General features: G+C 41.3%; 1 protein-coding gene across 1 annotated transcript in view; it reads right to left on the bottom strand.

Annotated features, from left to right (window-relative positions):
• Window positions 1-22,092, bottom strand: part of CSMD2 (CUB and Sushi multiple domains 2) — a 311,633-nt gene that overhangs the window by 151,835 nt on the left and 137,706 nt on the right. The window contains exons 6-10 of the mRNA XM_069802931.1: window positions 19,194-19,306; window positions 12,678-12,755; window positions 5,375-5,462; window positions 3,682-3,806; window positions 963-1,084 (exon numbers count right to left, since the gene is read on the bottom strand). Coding sequence (XP_069659032.1) covers window positions 963-1,084; window positions 3,682-3,806; window positions 5,375-5,462; window positions 12,678-12,755; window positions 19,194-19,306 — 526 coding nt within the window. The remainder of the gene's footprint in view (window positions 1-962; window positions 1,085-3,681; window positions 3,807-5,374; window positions 5,463-12,677; window positions 12,756-19,193; window positions 19,307-22,092) is intronic.

The raw sequence follows: 22,092 nt of genomic DNA, 5'->3' as shown, positions 1-22,092 counted from the left end.
AAGGACCAAGGCAGAATTGGCAGAATAAGCATATGAGCTCAGTGCCTCGGCACGCGAGATTTGCTCATGAGCTAATGGAGATGATGTTAGTAGGAACCCAGATACTAAAAAGAATGAAACTTGTCCTCTTCTGAGAGCAGGAGATGGTGAATACCACCTCAGAAAGCGTATTTTGAGCTACACAGCGAAGTAATTTTTGTTCTTATGCTCCCACACAGACCTGGAGGAGAGGAACAGGCTGAGTTTGCAGGGCTGGAGAAAGCTGTGAGACACTGAACGTTGCCCTCCCTGAGCCAGTAGAAAATGGAAAGGATTTGATCTTACAAAGGCCAAGGCAGTTGAGCCTTGTTCTCTACATGATCAGCAACAACAGACTTGAATCACACTTGCAGACCAGTGAGAACAAAAAGTCACCGCCAACCTCCCCTCTTCCAAACCTCCGTGAACGCAGAAAGGACTTGTTCATAAATTTACAATACTGCAGAAATAGCAGTAGATAGAAGCACACCTCCCTCCTCACTTGCCCTCTGTGCTTTGGGGGCTGAAATCCCTTTGGTTAGGGGTCAGCTACCAGCCAAAAGGAAGGGAAAAATCAGCATTCCTGGCACAGCCTTCCTGCCCCAACTGAGAGCTGGCTTCATGAGATGCTTTGCTAAGCTGTCTGGCATTTCACCACCATTCACGCCAAAATATCAAAGAAGTTTCGATTAAAAATAATTACATTCACTTTTAATTACATCCTTAAACAAAAGGAATTTTCAGTAGAGAGAGTACGTGATGAGCTGCGGTCTTTAAAGACAGTTGAGGAACATGTGGAAGAAGTCTCCGGGGGGAGAGGGAGGTACAACTTCAGAAACAGAAATCTGATATCAGAGACTGGTCCTCTCTGAAGAAGCATAGCTATACAACTTCTCAACTAAGGCACTAAAGTAATGACATGGAGATGCATCTCCGAGACCTACCTTGGCTGGATTGAGCGCAGTGATGACCCACACACAGTAGGCATTGTTATCGTATTGTACAGGGTAGTTGGGAGAAGTTATCACACCACTGGGACCACGAAGGTACATATCACACATCCTAGCTGTGAAGAGGAAAACAAGACAGATGTGGGAGTGAGGTCTCTTAGCTTTGGGAGATGTATACTGTGTTCTTTGTTTAAGCAGAAGAGAGAAGTAGAGATGCATACATTACGGAAGCGGGGGAGAATTAAAAATTGCTGCTCTGTGTTGCTTTCACTAGCCAAAAGATTCCTTTTTTCCCATGTAATTGAGATGAAGAATTTATCTGTGATGAATAGATGAGTGGGGTGTTTCCAGGGGCTATCAAACAGATGGACCACCAGACCAACTAATAACCACCCATTCTCTAGTGCTCAGACTGATTTTATTTATTTTTTTACTATATTAAAGCCCTCACAGAAATACTTCCATGTCCAAGACAGTGAAACCAACTACACAGGAGATGTCAGGTAAGACGCAGTTCCGTTTTAATTCCCCCAGGAAGCCATATTTCCTTTCTTCATTGCAGGCCAAAAAAATACTGCACAGCAAGTATTTATTAGGTTAGGGCTGTCTTCATTCTGATATGACTGTGGACTCAGAACCAAGATGGCAGCTCAATGTCGTATCTTAAAAACATTCTTAGGTAAAGTAGAAGCTGAAAAGTGCTTAAGCAGGGGAATTTTTGCCTGTGGTACTCCTTTGATATAATATTTAACCAGAAAATGCGAAGAACAGTATCGTGGTTTTGTAGCTACCTCTGCTGTTGTGATGGATCCTCAAAATTAATTTATCTCAAATCTCAAAGGAGCTGTATTTGCACATGTGGCATCTGCAAGACTTTTTTTTCTATTCCAAATAGCAGTAAAGCATGGAAAATGATCTCCCAGCCGAATTGTTTGACTACACAGGTGGTCACAAGAGAACATGAGTAATGCTGAAAAGCTTAGGAAGGAGCTGAGGGCATCTATCCATTACGCTTAAACCGCACTCCTCCTGTCCCCTCCTGTGTGCGACCCCATCCTGGAGTCTGCTACACGTGTCCCATCCTACCTTACAGAAAAAAAGGTAAATCCCATTATTCCTGTTTTAAAAGTGGGCAACAGGAGCACAAAGGGATTAAGTGAGTCTCCCCAGGACTCAGAGGGGATCTGCTGTAGACGGGGAAGCTGAAAAACAGTCTCCCAACAGTGGCAAAAGGTTTGATCAGTGGGTATTAGAAGTTCTTACAGTTCAGGGGGTTAAAAGCTGGCTCACCGGGCACCCCGATTTCTGCAATTTGAGAGAAACTCCAAACCCAATAACAAAATGGAACAAACAGAACCATGTGGTATGAAGCCAAAATAAAAACCAAATGAAAAACTTTTTAAAAAGAAGAAACCCCAAAAGTCAGCAGTTAAAAAAAAATTAAGTTGATTCATAGTATCATAATAATGCAGGCAAATCCTTTCTTATCTCTTGCAAGAGGACACCATAAATTTCCTTTATAGTGTCACATATTTATGCCAAATATCCTCTTACACTGATTCAATTTATTCTAGGCTTGTTTCAAGAATTAGATGGGATTCCAAAGCCTTGAAAAAACCTGCAGATGAAATTAAAGAAAAAAGAACTGAAAAAATACCAATTTATGACTTTAAGAGCTTTAGAGGGATTTAATTAAAAATATTACAAGTTTTTCATTATTAGCATTACAAATATCACAATTATGCATGCGACTTTTTGGAGAGAGCAAGAAGGAATGAAAACAAAATGGCCAAGGGCAAAATGGGCATTAGTGTTTTTTCCGCTGAAAGAAAACTCCATTCACTGATGGCTCATGGCCGGGCCGCGGGATAATCAGGATGATGCTAGTGAGGAACCACAGTCCAAGTAATCCCACACTGCTGCCTACTAGCAGCAAGTTCCACGTACAAGAATCTCCCTCCCTCTTAGCTTTTCCAGATTTTATTTCAGGCTTTCACTTTTTCTCCCCTCTCCTCCTTATCCCATAAAAAGAAATACCTGGAATAGAGAGAACAGAAGGGAACAAAAAGCACTGCTAAGAGGTGGCAACATATTACACAGGTATGAAGGACACAAATGTAATCCATATGGTGCAAAGCTAATAGCTTATGAAGCTCCATAGTTAATGGAATAGCTTTATTAGTTCCATTATGCAGAGGAACAGGTGTTTTTCTTAAAAACTGAATTTCTGGAATTAAAAAAATTGCATGAGAAGCAAGCAAAGGTTTCTTTCTCAGGCTTGTGCTGAAAAGACTGAAATTTGAACTCATATTACACTGTCACGCTCAGTCAAAAAACAAGAATGACCATTAGAAAACAACTGAGATCCTATTGACTTCTGACCACAAAGCCGGCAAGACCAAAATCCCATTTCCAAGAGCACAAACGCACTCAGTGCAGTGCTGAACACAGAGCAGTACAGAGCTGAATCTTCCCAATAGGGTGTAAGCATCGAGATGGGGCTCTTCTAGCTGTGCCCCTCACCTGAGGCAGGGTTTTGAGAACAGATCTGTACCGTGGGCAACACAGCAGGGGAAGGTTAAGACCCAGCTGAGGGATCCTGACCAAGTGATGACCAACTTGAGGACAGAATGGGTGATGCACAAGGGGACATTAAGGAGATGGGTTCTCTCATTAGTCCTAATAACCCCAAAAATTTTTTTGGTCTTCTCACCTCTGCACACTGGCCTGTGGTCACTCCATGCAACAATTATGTCGCTTACTCTCTTACAGGTGATGCTTTTGGACCCTTGTAAATCATAGCCCTCGTTACAGGTGAACTGGATGCTGGAGCCTAACCTAGCAGACAGAACAAAGGGTGAAGTTAGCAACTGAGACACTTCTGCAGCAACAGGTTTGTCACTTACTTTTGACTATCCCAGTGATTCTCCAAATTGTGAACAGAGAGAGTTCACTGGCCCTCCAGGCAACAGCAGAAATGAATGAGGGGCAAGCTTCTGCCTCATGCATTTGCTTGTGCTGGGCGCTGTTTGCCTGAGGTGGTGATAGTCCAAGAACAGATTTGAGTCTTTCAATGCAACTTCAGTGAGAATTTTATTCAATACGGGAGCACAGACTCAGCCCCAAGGGATGACACGCTCAGCATTCTTATAAAGAAAAAAAAAATTCTTTATCTACTACTGAAAGATTTGTTCTTTATTCTATCACTTTGGTTCTTCAGCCTGGAGAAGAAAAGGCTCTGGGGAGACCTTATTGTGGCCTTTCAATACTTAAAGGGGGCTTCTAAGAAAGATGGAGAGAGGCTTTTTACCAAGGTCTGTGGCGACAGGACAAGGGGCAATGGTTTTAAACTGAAAGCGGGTACATTTAGATTGAACATAAGGAAGAAATTCTTTACGATGAGGGTGGTAAGACACTGGACCGGGTTGCCCAGAGAACTTGGGGATGCCCCATCCCTGGAAGTGTTCAAGGTCAGGTTGGTCAGTGCTTTGAGCAACCCGATCCAGTGAAAGATGTCCCTGCCCGTGGCAGGGGGGGGTGGACTAGATCATTTTTAAAGGTCCCTTCCAACTCAAACCATTCTGTGGTTCTGTGTGGATTCAGATCCTTTTCTGGTTTAAGCCGATGCTGCCTTGTTCACTGAAGTGACACAACGCTGGTTTACAGTAGCTGAGAATTCATCCTACGGCATTTGGGGACTATTGGGAGTTCCCCTTCCTCCACCCTCACCCCTACGATCCATTTTCTGGATTTCAGGAGAATTTGACAGACTCAGGTTAAACTGAAAGACACTTTCAGTGAACAAAACAGCCATCGACAGCAAAATAAGATTAAATATTGATTCACCGTTACTAACGGCAGGCTGATTCATTCTTGCCCACTTTAAATGAACGCTAGCAACTATAAGGGACTAACAGCATTGTCTTAAACTTCGTAAGAAAACAATTATCTAGCACCACATATACTTATTGACAGGGAACTGTACCAGTGCTTTGGGTAGTCACCGCAAATTCATTAGGGGCAGGGCCATGCTGTGACTTAAGCTAATTTGAGAAGCAATTTTTTTGCTATTTAAGACTGTTCTTGCTGCACTTAACTGGAGGGAGGAAAGACAACAAACATTGATTATACAAGCCTGGCTAAACGCCCATATTGTGAAAAGAGAAATACTCTGAAAGAGAGATCGTTACAGATCCTCATCTGGGACACGGTCTCCCAAACACACATGGGCACTTTTATACACATTTGTTCTACATGACTAGTCTGAGCAAGCTTTTCAGAGATAACACATTTAGAGGTGTGCAGATGGTCTCTAAAAACAGACTACATAATGCCAAGGAGCACACACAATGGTTATAGACAGTAGCTATGCAGCATGCATAAACACACACGTAAAAGGTTCTTACCTAAAATCGTTGCCTATTCTTTTGCCTCTCTCTGGAATCCCAGGGTCTGGACACATATTATGTCCCTGGGACACACCAACCTGAGTTACTACAAAGCAAAAACAGCACATACAGAGACAGAATAGCAAAAGAAACATTCTTTCATCAACTGTCTTGGTGGATGTGGAGAGAAAAATGGCAACTGGTAGCTCGAAAACCTGAACATATTCCATTTTGTTTAGAAAAAAAACAGCTTTAGAAACAAATGTAACTGGAATCATTTCAGCTCAGTTTATACACCAAAGTGTTTCTAGGAAATGCCAGCTAGGGACGCAGTTTTCCCTCCGTTCCACTACTGAAGTACCTCTGAAAAGAGTTTTTTCATTCCGCAAAATTACACCAATTAAACAGCCCATTTCCGAAGCCTGTGATTAAAATGGCCACTTGTGACACGACAAGGTGACAGCCTACCGCCCCTCCAAACCCGTCTGAGTGGTGCCAGGGAAAGAAAACAACTCAATGAAAAGGTAGGTGTATGATACCAGGGAAAAAACCAAGCACAGAACAAAAGGGAGAAAGGAGAGGGAAATGCAAGTCGAGCATTTTAAAGCAAGTAATTTAGTTTGAATATGAAAAATTTTATGGCGCAACCTTAATGTAACTGCCAACAAACATGAAATCTATGAAGTGGTGATCAGCACTGAATAAACACCTTCAAACTTCATTCTCTATCTCCCCATTTCCACCTTCCCTCTCCAGCCTGTCAAATGGCGCAAACAAGCATTCGAGCATTGACTTGGGGTGGATATAACCTGGGTGGCTCCTGACAAGGATGAGATGAGATCTGGCAATATACTGACTTCGGTTGTGAATTCCAGCAATTACCAAAATGCAGGGTAATATGGGACAAAGGGGTGATTTTGTCACGGAGCTGTAGAAGTTTCTGTGACTCAGTTTTCTTGTATCGCTAAGGGAAAGACGCAAAGAAAGCGTAACATTTCTTGGCAGTGATGCTGAAGCAGTGAAGCATGAATCTTAAGCAAGCACGTTTCCATTCTACCTCTGCCTATCACTAGATTAAAGGAAGAATCTCCATTATACTTCAGAACATACCGCGTTAGCACAGTGCCCCAAAGACCACTGCCAAATGGATGACGGTGCGGTGGCAAAAGCATGTTTCTCACAACAGACACACTGGCTCAACAATTTGAGATCTGCATGGCACTGAGCACGGTGAAAGATATGGAGGTGCGTGCATGGAAATATTTACGTGGTAAGATAAGCATGTGGAGTATCTACACAAACACAGACTGCACAGCATGAACACACAAAAAGGCCAGACCATCAAGTATGGTAATTATTCATCGGGTAATTACGCCTTGCATAGTCAGGCACTACAGCTGGAAGATGTACCACTGTTCCTCAAAGGACAGCAGGATCACCCTTCTGCTCCCGCTGGTACGGGGCTTTCATCCGAGCATCTACACCTAACTGCTGGCTACCTATGCTGAAAACATTAAGCTCCTGACCTCCTCCTTGGCTCTAGGCACTACCGTCTCATCTCATGCCCTTCAATTTTGAAGGGGCCTTTGCCTCTCCTGGCCTCCCCTTCCACCCCACCGTGCTGGAGCCAAGCCCCCGCGCTGCTGCCTGCAGGACCTGGAGGGATGGGGTTGGGGCTCGGGGGTTCGGCATGATGCTTCCATGCTCTGCAGTCTCCTCCATGCGTTTGAGGGTACAGGAGTAATAGAGATACAGCTTTGTGGGAAACCAGGCTCCTGAGAGATTGTTTTCCCTCTTTTGCATATTCATAACCTCGTGTTAAGCTCAGTCACGTGGACAGAGACACAAGCATGAAAGCGGCACACAGTATTTTTTGATAGCTGCGTTTTGTAGCTACAAAGCTTTGCTGCCACCTTTCACAGATTCTGACGATTCTGAACGTACACCGGAGTCAGAAGGAAGGGAGCCCCTGCCCAGAGCAGGGATTCAGCTCTGATATTTTCAGCAGCAGTGCCCCAATAACTGAAGCAGCCATTGCAAAACCCTGCTCCAGGAGAGAGTATCTCCAGCAGGTCTTAGAGATGCAAAATAATTTGGTGATCCTTCTGCAAATGAAATCACCAGCCTCCGAGAGCCCTTCTGCTAGTGCTTGAAATGATATGCTGCTCCTGAGAAGCGAAAGGCTGGCTGAACAAAGTACACAGGTGACACCATCTTCCTCAGGGTTTCTTAAATCACTACCTACCTACACAAATACGACTCTGCATACAGGTATCTCCAAACAAAGTAAAATTAACGCTTAAGATAGACTGTACAAACTAGGGTTGTATGTCACAAGTCCATATGGTATTTAAGGACAAGCGCTAAGATGTCTCATCTTACTTCTATACCTTCTCCAGAGTAAAACCACACTAAACAAGATATGCCTACAATGTACACGTGCACAAACACAGCTTCTACAGGTACATCTATATTCAAACACTTGGATGCTCTTGCTTGCAGAGCAGATTACCAGATTGCCTTTCCACATCAAATTCTTTCTCCCATGGTCAAAAGACTATCCAAAAAACATCTTTTATGCCCCTGTTAGTTATTCTGCACTGGTATCACATCCATTTATTATGTCCCACACCAGACGACAGTGAACCTCGAAGCCTCTGATTCAAAGCTCTGGGAAGAAACAAGGCTACAGGTGACCAGCAAAACCCACAGGCACCAGAGGGCAGGTTGTCAGTTATCAATCACATTTCTGAAGACTAAAAACAGTTCTTCTCTTGTTAGCTAGTATTTATTAGTATCTATATAGCACATGCAGATAAACCAGAGAACAGGCAAGATAAAACAGAGCAAGGGGGAAAGGAAAGATATGTCTGTACCACGATAGTTGGGACATTGTAAAAGAGAGCAAAAGTAAAGAAGATGGATTAGATGGTCACTTACAGAAACTTTTGTTCTTCTATCTTTTGTTTTAAACACACACACATGAACATAACTAAACCAAAGGTTATAAACCATATTTGTTATGCTGAGAACTTGCTGTCAGTCCTGTGTTCATCTTCCTGACGGTTTGACTGATCTATGCCTGGGCTGTAGCACTCCAAAATGAATTCTTCAAGGTTACTAGGAAAACAATAGATCTTAAAAACTGCGATTAACTCTTCAGTTTCTACGTTATAGGCTCAAGGATTCTCTCCCCCAAACCATGGAACTAGTTTTCCACCCCTTCATTTTCCTCCTGATTTTTTCAACAACTTCCTTCCCATCATGTATTCAGTAACAGCCAGTTACGATTGCTGTGTTTGCCACAGTAATTTACTCCATCTGTTAAAAGAACTGAAAACCTTCTTTAGTTCTCTTATCTCCCCATGTTAATAAAGAAAGTTCACTGATAGATTCCCAAGGGACAATTTTTTTATTGAATTTAGGAATGTAAAATACGAACTACAAAACAAAGCACCATCTGAAAAGGTTTTACAAAGACTCAACGTTTCTCAGCACGAAAAATACAGTGAAAGCAAGTGAGCTTTTCCACTGGCACAGGTGGCGGGGAGGGAAGGATTGTGGCAGTAATTAGTTGTTTTAAAAAGGTTAATCTTTATGATCACACTAAGGCCTGCAGTTACTCCATGCAACCATGTGGTCAAGTTAATGGGTTACAAAATTCAGTCCTAAAAGCAGGAGAGCTCACCTACTGATAGTGTGCTCACCCCAGTGAAGTGCTCCCTGCCTTTCTGATCCAGGAAGGTCCTTCAGCACCCACCAACCAAATGTGAAGCATTTCCAGAACCTCAGTGGTAACGATTCAGATGTTAAATAGTCACACGTCTAGCAATATGCAAGTGTGAAAAAGGCACAGACTTGGGCTGTGAGGCCCTAACACTGGAGAAGACTACTTCCACCTGGAAATTTTTTACTTGGGGAATTCCGAACCCGTATTTCACATCTTGTTGCTATCTCAGAACAGTTCAGAAGTATGCGAGTTCAGAAACGTTTACAGACTTTCAGATCTTAGAGACCATTTGCAAAGACTGTGTTTGCAGCATGCCCTACTTAAACCAAACGCAGGTTCTTTCAAAGCTGTGTTGCCTAGTGCTAGAAACCCAAGGCTGGCTCCTCGGTTGCTCGATACTCGATTTGTGCTGTTGCAGTACAGCAAGGACCCACGTACAAACATTCATACCTCGACATCTGATGCAGAAAGCAAGCTTAGCTGCAGTGCTGAAGATCTAGAAGCTTCCATACACTCAGCTAAGACCTCAAACTGGTCAAGACCTCCAAAATGACTTTGCATTTGTACATTTAAAATAGATTTTGACAAATCTGAATATACATAGAATTTGCACTACTTTGTACAATCCCTTCCAATAATATCCAGCAGTGCATTTTTAGGTATGCCTCATTCAAAGGTCAGAAAAGCAACTTTGATGCTGGTTTTTTAAAAGCAAAGTACAATGTTTTTCCCACACTGTGACCTGGAATACACGCACTTACATACTGCATGCAGTAAAAGAAATAATCTCCTAAATGCAATCTAAAATTTAAACTATTTCTTATATCTAACTCGCCAGAGCTGTATTATTTTTCCTCTAAAAATGATTAAAGCAAGATGTCCAAATAATTTTAGGGATGGTGAACAGTACGAGACACTTAATTTCAATTTCAAACAAACACATTTGACTGCAAACGAACACAATTAGCACCTTCCCCCCAGAATGCCATATTTTTACATATTCCTCTTCTGAAATGGTACCAACAGGTGTTATGTGACTACATTTTGCCTCCATTCAGACACATGAAACACACAGGCTTTAATCTGGCCAGGTAGGATCTGGCAGCTAACCACAGCGTCCATCCAGCAAACTAGAAATCCTCTGAAAGACCTACAGGGTATTAAGCACGCAGCTGCAAGCTGCCTTTTGTGGCCACAGATTCTTCAAGGGAGAATTTTAGGACAAGTGCATAGAGCATTAGAAAACATTGCTAGTACGAAAGGCTTTGAAAACAAAGCATGGCATAGCTCTAGCTATTGCCAAGAGACACAGAAATTCCTACATTTCTGATACTCAAGCCAGATGAAATAAGAGCAACACTAGCAAACTTCACAGATCTTTAATCAGCCTGTCCCACCTGTATAATTATCTGTGATGTATATGCAGACTCATAAGCTTATGAAAATTTGAGAGAAGAAGGGGCACAGCAAGTCATGCAAATCAAAAAAGCAAGGGGAAAAAAGAAGGTAACATTTTAGGCTCCATTTTCTGAAAATGAACCATTTTCTGGAGACATCTTCTCTGGAATCAGCATTTCTGAAGTTGAAAATTTACTGTAAGCGAAGTGTGACAGCAGAAGGCTGTGCAAGATAGAGGTTAATCTGGGTTTACAATCCAGACCTTGCTGAGAGCAGTGCACGTGGAAGGAGCTGAAGGCACAAGGGTTGTGGCAAGCACCGTGCTGGTAATGGAAAGGAATTTGGATGACAGTACTATCACCATCTATATTATTATAGCTTAATCGCTTTCAGGCTAAGCTGTCTTCCTATGCTCTTGTTTTGCCTTATCAAATGTGACAAGATTAACACTACACAAGATGCTGAATCAACAGCTTTGAAGACTGGAACTTGCCCTCCGTTGGGTGAGGATAAACTGGGCAGAGGCAACAAGAACCTCCTGCTTTTATCCTCAAAAGTGGAGCACAACTGGGACAGAGCAGGATACGCTAGAAAGGAAAGTTCAGCTGCTGTCTCTTACTCAGCCTTCGGCACCTTTCCCCGGAGCCCCCAGCAGGGATAGCGCTGACAACGGTCATTAGCAACATTCATTAGCAACAGGTGAAACTGCTACAGGGAAGCAGCCTAGCATTCCCAGGAAGGAGAAATGGGAATCCTATATATTCTCAATACCAGAATACTTATATACAGTAAACTACTGACTCCAAACCAGGCTAACATTTTTTCACTCAGTGAAGACTCCCTTCCCCACATTCTCCAGTATCCAAGACAGCAGATATCCCACTCCAAACACATCCTTTTGTCTCCAGTGCCCACACAATCAAAGCTAGTGGTATTTTCCAACAGAATTTCATTCTCAGTTAAGTGAACTGAAATGTTTACTACAATTAAAATTCTTCTTGGCAAGAATGCAACATACGACCAGGAACATCTCGCATACAGGGTTTTTTTTTTTAAATTGAATTAGTTTTCTCTAAACATGCCCCCCCACTTTCTGCTCTGGAGATTTTGGGCAATTTACATCCTGCTATTTAGTTACCTTGTTGGGCCTTGCTCCTGAAACCCTGGAGGCTACAAGCACTCTCACATGGGCCTAGAAGTGAGCCATTTTCATTTCAGACAGACACAAAGTCATGTTTTAAATTCAGTTCACCCATTTTTCTTAACTGAATTTGGCACCTGAAATTCAAACGAATGAAATGTCCAAACGGTACCTCTTTGATGGCTGTAATGGACTATGCAAGAAAATGAGCAATTACATCCTCTCCTCTAAAAGCTATTTTAAAAAATGCTATATTCTGCTCCTACTTGAATTCACATAAAATAAAACGTGAACTCGAGTTAATTCAGATCCCTCCTGTCTAATCTTAGAGACCCCTTAAGAGCCCAGTGGTCTGTCCAGAGTCATACACACAAAGGAACTACAAGTCTTGCTTCTGATTTGAAAAGAACCTAATGTAAAGATGAACGTACTTAATGGATTCACTTCCTGCAAAAGGAAAACACAGCAGTGACAAAGTGACATCTGAGCACACCTCTAACGTATCAACTGCTAGACACACTGAAAGTAACTAGTAGGGAGACCATAAAAATCAGTATTATAAGCTGTTGCACAGCAGTGATATGTTTTTTCCGCAGGGACAATTAAATAAAATGCAAAGAGAAAAAAAAGAGAGACTGCTATTGCCTCCGTAGATTTTCTAATAGGTCTTTTTTGGTGTGGTTCCTTATCCCTACTCCTAATTTTACAATAGTAGCATTATTTCAGTTTTCAAAATTTCAAAATTGTTTACAGTTTGACACTTTCCACACTAAAAGACAACAGAAGTCGTGAACCTCAGTCTGCCATTAATCAGGAAGCATACAGTATATATTAAATGCACGCACACCGATCCCCTCCATTCCCACTTTAACGAGTTAGTATATGCTTGTGAATAGAGCACTGGAGGTGATGCAGTAATGCAGGGGGAAGAGAGGGAAAAGCATTAAAACTTTCAAGAGTGACAAAGTTTTAGAGACTACTGGCAAGTCAAATGAAATGTTCAAGGAGATCATTATACAAAAGACAGCATAAGGAGGAGCCAAAAAACTTACACACTGATGTCTTCTGGTTATTGTCCTTGCTGGGCATTAGCTTCACCCCTCTGGACTTCAGTTCAATTTGCTTTTTGACTAGAGAGACAGATTTAAAACAAAACAAGGACAAGGAAAAGATTTAGCTAAGCATTAGGGATTATTTAAAAAGAAAATGAAGCAACAGTTCTATACCACCCATGCTGCAGGACACCCTGCATCTTTCCCTTATAGCTCAGACAACTTATCCTGACCCCTCAAAACCGTTAGAGCCCCCTTTTCCTTTACCGTGTTAGGTCTGGACTGAGCCAAACTGACCCAAATCAAATATAAAAATTTGAATATAAAAATCCCACCCCTCTGTAAGCATGCCATTTTGCTTAACCTACTGAAAATGAGAAACAGACAAAAGGGAAGCTCTAAGAAACTTCAGGGATCCTCAGAGTAAAATGCTGAGTTAGTTTCACCCGGTTGTACTGATGCAGTTACTCCATGAATACATCATAGAGTAAAGCCATTCTTTCCTTCTATGGGCATACAACACTCAAATGAACACCCCATAACCTAAAAAACTGTAAACATCATTTGCATAAATAGTAGACTCAAAAAGGCAGTAAAATAGCAGAAAAAGGACCATATTAAAACCTTATTATTAGGAAAGAGAAGTATAAATTCACAGACCCACTATGAATAGCCACAGGCACATCAGCTATAAAATCTGCATGGCGACTCTACCAGAGGTCCTGTTGTGACCATTCACCTCACTGCTCTGAACCTCATCCAGAAGATGAGAAAAACAGATGAGGGTAGCAACATTTCTATCCATCCACCCATCCATTGCTAAGAGAGTCCCATCTTTCTTCACATCTGAAAATCCCCCACGTAAGTAAGCAGGTATTTGTTTTTATTATCTGGACTTGGCTGCTACTGAGGATCTCTCTACACAAGGGGGTTTTGCACAAAACCCACGCTGTCAAAACCACCACGGACACGGAGGGGAGAAAGACAGACAACAGCTTCCTGCAGCATCCACACAGATATTTTTGACTAACACACAGTGGAATTTTTACTGGCATATTTGAAGTTAACATGGTTACAGAACAACTTCACAGCAGAAAGCATGATGTCCAAATCACTTTCTAGCATCCCTTTTCTGATGAGCCAGTCCTTATCTACGGAGAAAAAACAGTCCATCTCCCACTTCAAACTGTTCTTTTCTTGTTCTTTATCTTGTCATACTTTCATCCCTAAATTAGCACATTTCTAAGACAAAGTTATCACGAAAAATTACCGATATAACTAACAAGGTTTTTTTAATCATGCTTTTTTTGGCTTTAAAAAAAAAAAAAAAATCTGTTTATAACATCTGTTTGCAGGAGCTTCAGACAGGGAGATGTCAAGCATTATTCCTTGAAGCTTACCTAAGGTAGTGCTTTTCTGAGCTGGATGCTAGCTTGGGGCTTTTTGTTCATCGTTTGGTTACAGCTTTTTACTTTCTCTTTAAATAAAGCAGTTATAACTTCAAACTGAGGTGCACATTAGCTTAAAAAATATTCACAAAGAAGAGCTTATGTTATTCATGTGTTTCTTACTAGTATTAGTATCTTTAATCTGTTGGGGGGTTTTTTTGCCCTTTTTTTTGTTTTAAGAGAGGAAAAATAATTAACAGTATGCCACTTCCAAAGCAAATCTAACACACACTTATTTCTTTTTTTTTTTTACTGTAAATCCACCTGCAAACGCACAAGGCAAAAAGCAGCAGGTCTCAGAACACCCCAAACAGCCGCATACTCCTCCAGGTCACAGTGTGATAACTCTGGGACATTTGTAGCCTGACCTCCAGGTTTTTAACAAACACGCTATCAAGGGACCAAAGAAAGGACACGGGGCTACCAAAGCTAACAGTTCGGGACAGCACAGCACCAGGGCCGGGGCTCTCGGGTCTCTTGCCGACGCTGCGGCAGTCAAACCATCACTGGGATAACGCGGTGAGGAGGTCCTGTTCCGCTTACCCTCCATAACGCTGCAGTTAATGATTCTCTGGCGCTTTCCAAGCAAGTACAGGGAGAACCTCCTAGTCACAGCCCCTATTCCCTCCCAGGCAATGAAATACAGTCAAGCCCAAGTATCTACGGCTAAATTTGAGCTCTCGCAGGATGTACAATGGCTCGTGACTTTGCAGTATCTAATTCATTGCTCTGTGAAGTGCTCTGGGGCACCACCAGTAGGAAAGCAGCTTTATAAAAATAATTTCCATTTTTATATTCTCCACAACTTCCCTTGCAAGTTACTGTATACAATTACCAGTGAGCGTTTCTCCTAGCCACACACAGAAAAGCACAGGTCTGCTGATTTCTGCATGATAAAGTAAGCCCATAGCCTTAAAGGACAAGCAAAGCTTTCCAATCACTGGCGTCTGCCTCCCCCCCAGTAGGGGTGCTGACACCGTGGATGGGATAATGCGGGATAATGGACCCCTGGGAGGGTCAGCACTTCTCGTCCGGGCACGCTGACTGCTGAACTACTTGCATTGATTTCACAAGGCTGCGGAACATCCCAAAGTCCAGCAGAAGGCAATCCGTACGGCTTCAGCACATCTGGGCCTTGCACACAATTGCGAATTTTTAAAAGGACACGCTTAATAACAAAGGTTCACCCATATCCATTCCTGCCTTCCAGAACCCAGCTAACACACAGAGCCCCACTCCAAATTTGTGACTAATGGAAAGCCTAGCTCCAAAACACCCAACAGTAATGAAAACAAGCAGCAGAAACCAGACATTCATTACTAAGGACCAATTCCAAAACACGGAGACTAAACTGCATTACCCATGAAGTATATACTCCCCTAATTGCATCGTGTCTCTTTCAACAATAATTGATAAAGAGAGATCACTATATACTCTCCTCTTAATCCTTCATTTTGTTTGCGACACGGAGACATAATGATGAACGTCAAGCTTTACAAATTACTCAATTTAGATTAGAACAAGTCAGAATACAATATCACTTGCTTTTTAAAAAATAAATAAATAAGAACAACTCTCCTACTCTATGCCCTCAAAAATCTGGTATATGAAAAACTATTTTGTTTATAAATTCGAATGTGGAACAGTACTACAAAGGACTGTGTCAGGATAATTGGATGAACAGAAATTCCTCTGTTTTCTGGAGGTTTTGCTGCTCACATATATCTGATAGATCTAATGGCATACTCAGTGTCCTGTCAAATTTGAAAGATGACATTACAAAGCTTTTCCAGCAAGCAGGCAGTCTGGGGTGTTTCTTTTAAACCGTTTCATGTTGCTCTAAACGAGAATTTAAGGAGACATTTATTTATTTTTAATTTGGAAAGGAGCATTTCAGCAAAAATCTATTCCATGAACCTCCGTTCCCCTTGCTGGGGGATTGCTATTAAATACAGACTCGCCTGAATCTCTTTTCCTCCTGCTGCGGTGTTTTAGTATCACCTGGGATACTACAGCAGGTTGCTTACAGGGGTTCTTGCACAAGTTGGAGGTGAGGAGAAACACCCTCAAATGCAACCATTTTGAACCTCTTCATTTATGTCTTCCATTAGCTAGCCTAAGCAACGGGGTTTTTTAGGAATTAGAGCCAGCAACAAGCATCAGAATTTTCCTGTGTCTGCTCTTTCTCAGGATTGCCCAGGAGACTCAAACGTGCTGCACAGCATAAGCTATATAACCCCTTTGCAGCCCAAAGGTGTGCTCCAAAATGAAGATTAGCAGATCTGTCAAAAATTAAGCATATGTACTTCTAGATATATGCATACCCTTAAAAGCTATTTATGTGCTGCAGTGTGCGCAACAGATAGTTCATCAGACCATTATTAAAGGCAACAGGTCTGCCGGTATTCTGCACTGTGCTATGGACTGAAACTCGCCCACATTTATCTTTCTACCTGAGGGTGGAGGACAGAAAGGGAAGGGAATGGGGCGGGGAGATCAATAAAAGATGCAATTATGTGTTGGTAACAATCAGCTAAAAAGCAATTTGAGATCCAACTTATGTAATAAAATATGTGGAGAGATGGACTACACCAGCCAGGGCATTCTTTAGATCTGTTTAGCATAATTTTAAATTCAGCAGCTTTTTCATTACCTCCTTTAGAGCACCTCATCGCTATGCTGGTACAGGGGATACCTGGCTTCTAATGCCTGCGCTGTCGCCTGTCCTAAGTAAGGCACTTCTAGCTTATTTTCTTACCACCTGCAGGTACGTGGCACCTTTTGGGGAAGCAACACAGAAGGAGTGGGAGGAAGAAAAAAAAGATTGATCCACTGATTTCTCTACAGTGCCTTTTATTTGATTTCACAGGGTGTGGGGAAAAAAAAAGTATTTGCAAGAATGTAAGGTTCATCTTACATAAAAGGGAGAAGGAAACAGAAAAATCTTTTAACTCTCCCTGGAAGGGAACAAATTTACTGTATTCAACATAAAGAAAACCTGTATACAGGCTGATTATATCTCACCTTGCTTTTACACTCATAAAGAGATTTCCAAACAAAGGCATGGATTAGAAAGAGCTGAAATGGAACACACAGAAGGCATTCTGCTAAAACTAAGTATCAATGTTAAACAAGCTGGAAGGGAAATTACTTTCTTATAGATTATCAGCAAAGCCAGATACTGTCTCAGAGGACATAGAATGTTAATAAATGATGTACATACACGTCTTCAGAAAACGGACAAGTTAGATTCATCCTAACCCTCTCTTCCTCCTCTTGGAGAATCCTGGGGTCTGCTTACATCTTTACTGCTGAAAAACACATTTTAGTTGCTCTACTTTATATGGCATTAGGTATCCTATCTTGTAGGTGTGTACTTATTTATCTACATTAAACTATTTATGTTCAAACAAGGTCACGTTCCTCCGAAAAGGGTTATGCTGATTTTTTTGAAGTTGCATTGGTATCTTAAATGTTCTACGGACACAGATTCCACTGACTGCAAAAATCTTGCCTTTATCCTTATTTTTTTTTTTGCTTTGTTTCTTGTTTTGTTTTTAAGTATCAAAATCTTTCCTAACAGATGGGAAGAACCTGACAAACTCCACAAAAAATAGCAAATGTGTGAAGAATGAGTGGCACATTCCCTTTGCCAGCTAGACGGAGGTCCTGCTTCAATGCCATTTCAAGAGCACATTTTTAAGTTCATCTTCTGAACACTCAATACACAAAAGCACAGTTCATTATATCTAACAAAACAGCTTCTAAGGAGTGCGCTAGATTAGAACCCCCTGACATTTATCTAATCAGAGGAAATTATAACATTAATCTTTACTTTTCTATTTAAGAAAAAAGGATGATTCAGACAGGTGTTTTAATAGAAAGCAGCAATCATGACAGCAAAGGAAAATGTCATATCAAAAGCAATCAGCTGCTTGCAGTCATTTGTGTTACACAAAAAAAAAAAAGGTTGTGTTCTTATAATTTGAAATAATTTATATGTTAAAAGAAAGCAAGGAAAGTTAAATAACAATGGTGATTCATAAACCAAAGCCCATGTTGAAGCCATGACAACATTGCTAAGGCTAAACAAACAGAACAAACAAACAGGGCAAGTTTGCAGATTTATCAAAGGAAACTCCTCCCCCTTTCACTTTGTTCCTGTTGTCTAAAGCTATGGTACTTTTTCCTCAAAGTTCTGTTTCTTCCTTTTGAGGAAAGCTGCTGGACTACACTGACTCGAACCTCTGGAGAGCAGACGAGGAACGGGATGTCATTCCTGCTCCCTCCATCCTTCACCTTCCCTCTCCAGAGACAGATCCTGCCTCCTGAGCTGGCTGCCTGAAGCAACGCTACACCACTGCACCCACAAAGTCCTTGAAAGTCCCTGGAATGGTGTAAACCTTCTAAGGAATCCACCCAAACCCATCTGTTCTGGTGACCATTTGGCCCCAAACAGGATGCACTGGACTGCAGTTAGCCGCCGTCATCTACAAACCTCCGAACACAACAGGATCTTTTCTCTGCTTGTCGCATGTGCCAAAGCCTTTCTTCTCCCTCAACAGCATCGGAAGATCCCAGTTCTGAAATGCTGAAATTCTAGGGATGACCCGAATTCTGAAATCCATCCTTCTAGGGATGACCCGTAAATACAAAACAGTTTACACCTCATTCAAAACAGGCTCAGTTAGGTCTCACTTGAGCAGAGTGTAAACGCAAACAGCCTCTGCAAGACTCTAGACAGCCCTTCGTCTGGTGGGACCCTGTCTGTATCGCCAGATCCCACACAGCACGTTCTGCAAAACTGCAGGTAAAGGAACATCTACCTCTACTAATGAAGCACACAGTGCAAATGAATTTTCCTGTAGCTCAAGTGTTTGTACTCCTAACAATTGCCAACGGTAGTTCGCCACACACGAATGCCTGGATACCCAGCTGGAAAATTAATGTTAACAGGATACAGAAGGATCATACAGGAAGTTAGTTGTAGATTCCTAAGGGAAAAAAAAAAAAAAAAAAAAGGCTAAACTCACACTGCGACTAGTGAGAATGGGCAGTGAGCATTTACCTTGATATTGGGCACTGAACCCCTTCTGCCTGTGGTTGCCATCTGATGTGAAGTGAAGCCGCAGCCAATTTTTACTGCTGATAACCGGGGCAGGCAAATTCATTCCAGTAAACCTGCAAGAAATGAACCAACAACAGCCAAATGTTACTACGATTGTGAATTATACCCCAAATGCCTGTCCTTCCAGGTAATCCTTCTCCTCCATGAATATAGAAAATCCTGAACGAGTACCATATGCTCAAAGAAAGCACCCCATACACCCCACGGTTGTTTCTATCCACGCATTGCTTTGCTTGGCTTCCTATCTGACGGTTACACTTCTGTAATCACAGGGGTTCCATTCCATCCTTCTAAGGCGAAGGATACGGGGGGGCTGACACTCACAATGTCTGTGGTACCAGACAAATGAAAGGGGTCCAGCTGGACAGCCGAGAGGCTCCAGTCTTCTCCTGCACTGCAAAGAACGAGCGGAAGGTACAGAACAGCTCTACACATTTCCCCAGAGTAACAGAGCCTCGTAGCTCTATCACCTTCAGTATCTTATTGGTATCACACAGAAATGACATAAAATCATCTCAGGGGACACACTACACCTAGGGTATGCAAGATGAGCTTGACTTTCAAGCTTATTCAGTTCCTGACTCCATATTTGGTTAACCTGCTAAAAAAAAAAAAAAAGAGTATGTTTATTTTAACTGAGGAAGAGAAAGGATTGCAAGAACAATTTTCTTTTACTGGAAATGATTTATGATCTATCCCAACCTGGAGAAGATTACAGCCATCAAACATGAGGTGGAAAGCTCCACAGCCCATTAGTAGTCCTTCAGCAACTGTTCCCTTCATACCTCTTTATACTTTTTTTTTTCCTGAGGTATTATGCTGTTTGCTTTATTAAACTCCAGATCATAATTCTTCACTGAGTCGTCACATGCCAAGTCTTAGTCCAGAACAATGTTTACCTAAGTCACGGCACTCTTGAATTGAGGTATACAATTGTAACATTAACCACGGTAAGGAGAATAACACTACCATGACAAAAGCTATTATGGAATCCTATTATTGTTAATGAAAGCCCATTTAATTTTTTAATCATAGACTGTCACTTATTTAAAAATTATTGGCATTCCACTATCTGTGCTTTTTTAGATGAAGGTAAAAGGATCCTGGAAATCTATTCCATTCAAAAGGATACTTCAGATTTTATTACATTTTCAAGAGCCGAACTGATAGCCCAGAAAATATTTTAAAAGTCCTTCACTCAACTAACACCTGTAGAGGTGAACTTACCTTTTTCTAAGACAAACAGTAAGGAGCCAGGATGGCACCTGGCAGCATATTTATTAATGGTAGATAAACTGCAATGTAATCCTGCTCTACTCGTTAATGAAATAGCAGGGATGATTATGCTGCATAGCTAATGCATCTCTGCCACCTACAGTACAGACTTTAAACCTTGTATTATCTTGTGGCTGAATTCTGCATAATTATGAAGCATGACTGAAAACATTCTTTATACTACAAAATTGTATAAGATTGTTCCTGGTCATTTCTCTATTGATTATTTTCATCTCAATTTTGCAGACCCTTTTAAAATACAAGGTGCTATAAAAATGGATTCTATATGGCATTCTGCCATCCTTAGATAACTCAAAGACAGCTGAACCAATTTAATTTGAAACTTTTTCAAATAACTAAGTTCAAACAAGCATATTTTGGGCTGAGATCAAACATGGGATGCCTAAAACCAATTCTGAGAAAGTTACTAGGGCTGGTTGTTATGACAACATGTTTAAACTTAATACTCTTACCCCCAAAGGCTATTTTATTATTCATTCTGAATCAATAGTCAAACTTCTCATAAATAATCTTTAGGTATGCAGAGCCAAATTTTACTTTCATTACTGTAGAGAACTGAGTAATTCAACTGCCTGATATAAAAACTAGAGAACAATAAAATTAACCTGCCTGAATGAGGCAGAATTTCACTCCTCTGTCACCCTCTCCCTTTATTTTTCTTCTTTTTTTTCTCCTTTTTTTTAAAAAAAAAAACAACACATACCCTTTTGAGAAGTGGATTCAGTAGCCTGCAGCCTAGTAATCTACTTACACATACGCTTCGTTTTAGGTACATGAATAAACTTCCATTTCCATAGGTACACTATTAACTTCCAAGGATTCCTGCATACATGAAGTGCTAGAATTCTACCAGCTGAGTGAATTAACACTTTGAAAATCAATTAGAAAAATTAATGGACTGCACTTCTTGCTACCTTTGCAATCACATAAATAATTACTGAAGGCAAAAGCAGGAGTAGAGAAAAATAATCAATCATAACCACAGTGCTTTGCACCCACTCAGCATTGCTATACAGGAATACAGAAGATTTAGGGTGAAGGAAAACGGTTCCCTGAATTTCTTGCCTGGAAATTTTCATCAGCACCATATGTCATTTGCTTAAGACATTGACAGCTTTTTGAAAGGACTAAATCAACCAAGAAATCACTATCAGGTCCTCATTTCCATACACAACATTGCTCACACTCTCAGCACACAAGACAGCTGTATTCAGTAGGGCTCTAGTCTAACAGACTCCCATTTTTCCCTTTTATCTTCCTCTCCCTTTTATATCTGACGTTATGCAGCTCGTTGTTAATATCAGGTTGCAGTATTTCGAGCTAGTTTAGATCCCAGGTCCTGCTGGTCATTGGCACCCAACTCAGATTTTTGCATTGAAGGGAAGTAATGGAATCACTGGGACAAGCACGTGGAAATGCACCACGCAACATATGGGAACTTGGGGTTTGGAGTTTGTTTTTCTTCAACTGATTCCAGTTAGCAAAATATAATTAGTTCAGGAAAATAAAGGCCTTAGTTTTTGATTAGCTTAATTGCTTGCAG

Source organism: Haliaeetus albicilla, chromosome 16, assembly GCF_947461875.1.
Source record: "Haliaeetus albicilla chromosome 16, bHalAlb1.1, whole genome shotgun sequence".
Lineage (NCBI taxonomy): Eukaryota > Metazoa > Chordata > Aves > Accipitriformes > Accipitridae > Haliaeetus > Haliaeetus albicilla.
This window is presented reverse-complemented; position numbering and strand designations above follow the sequence as displayed.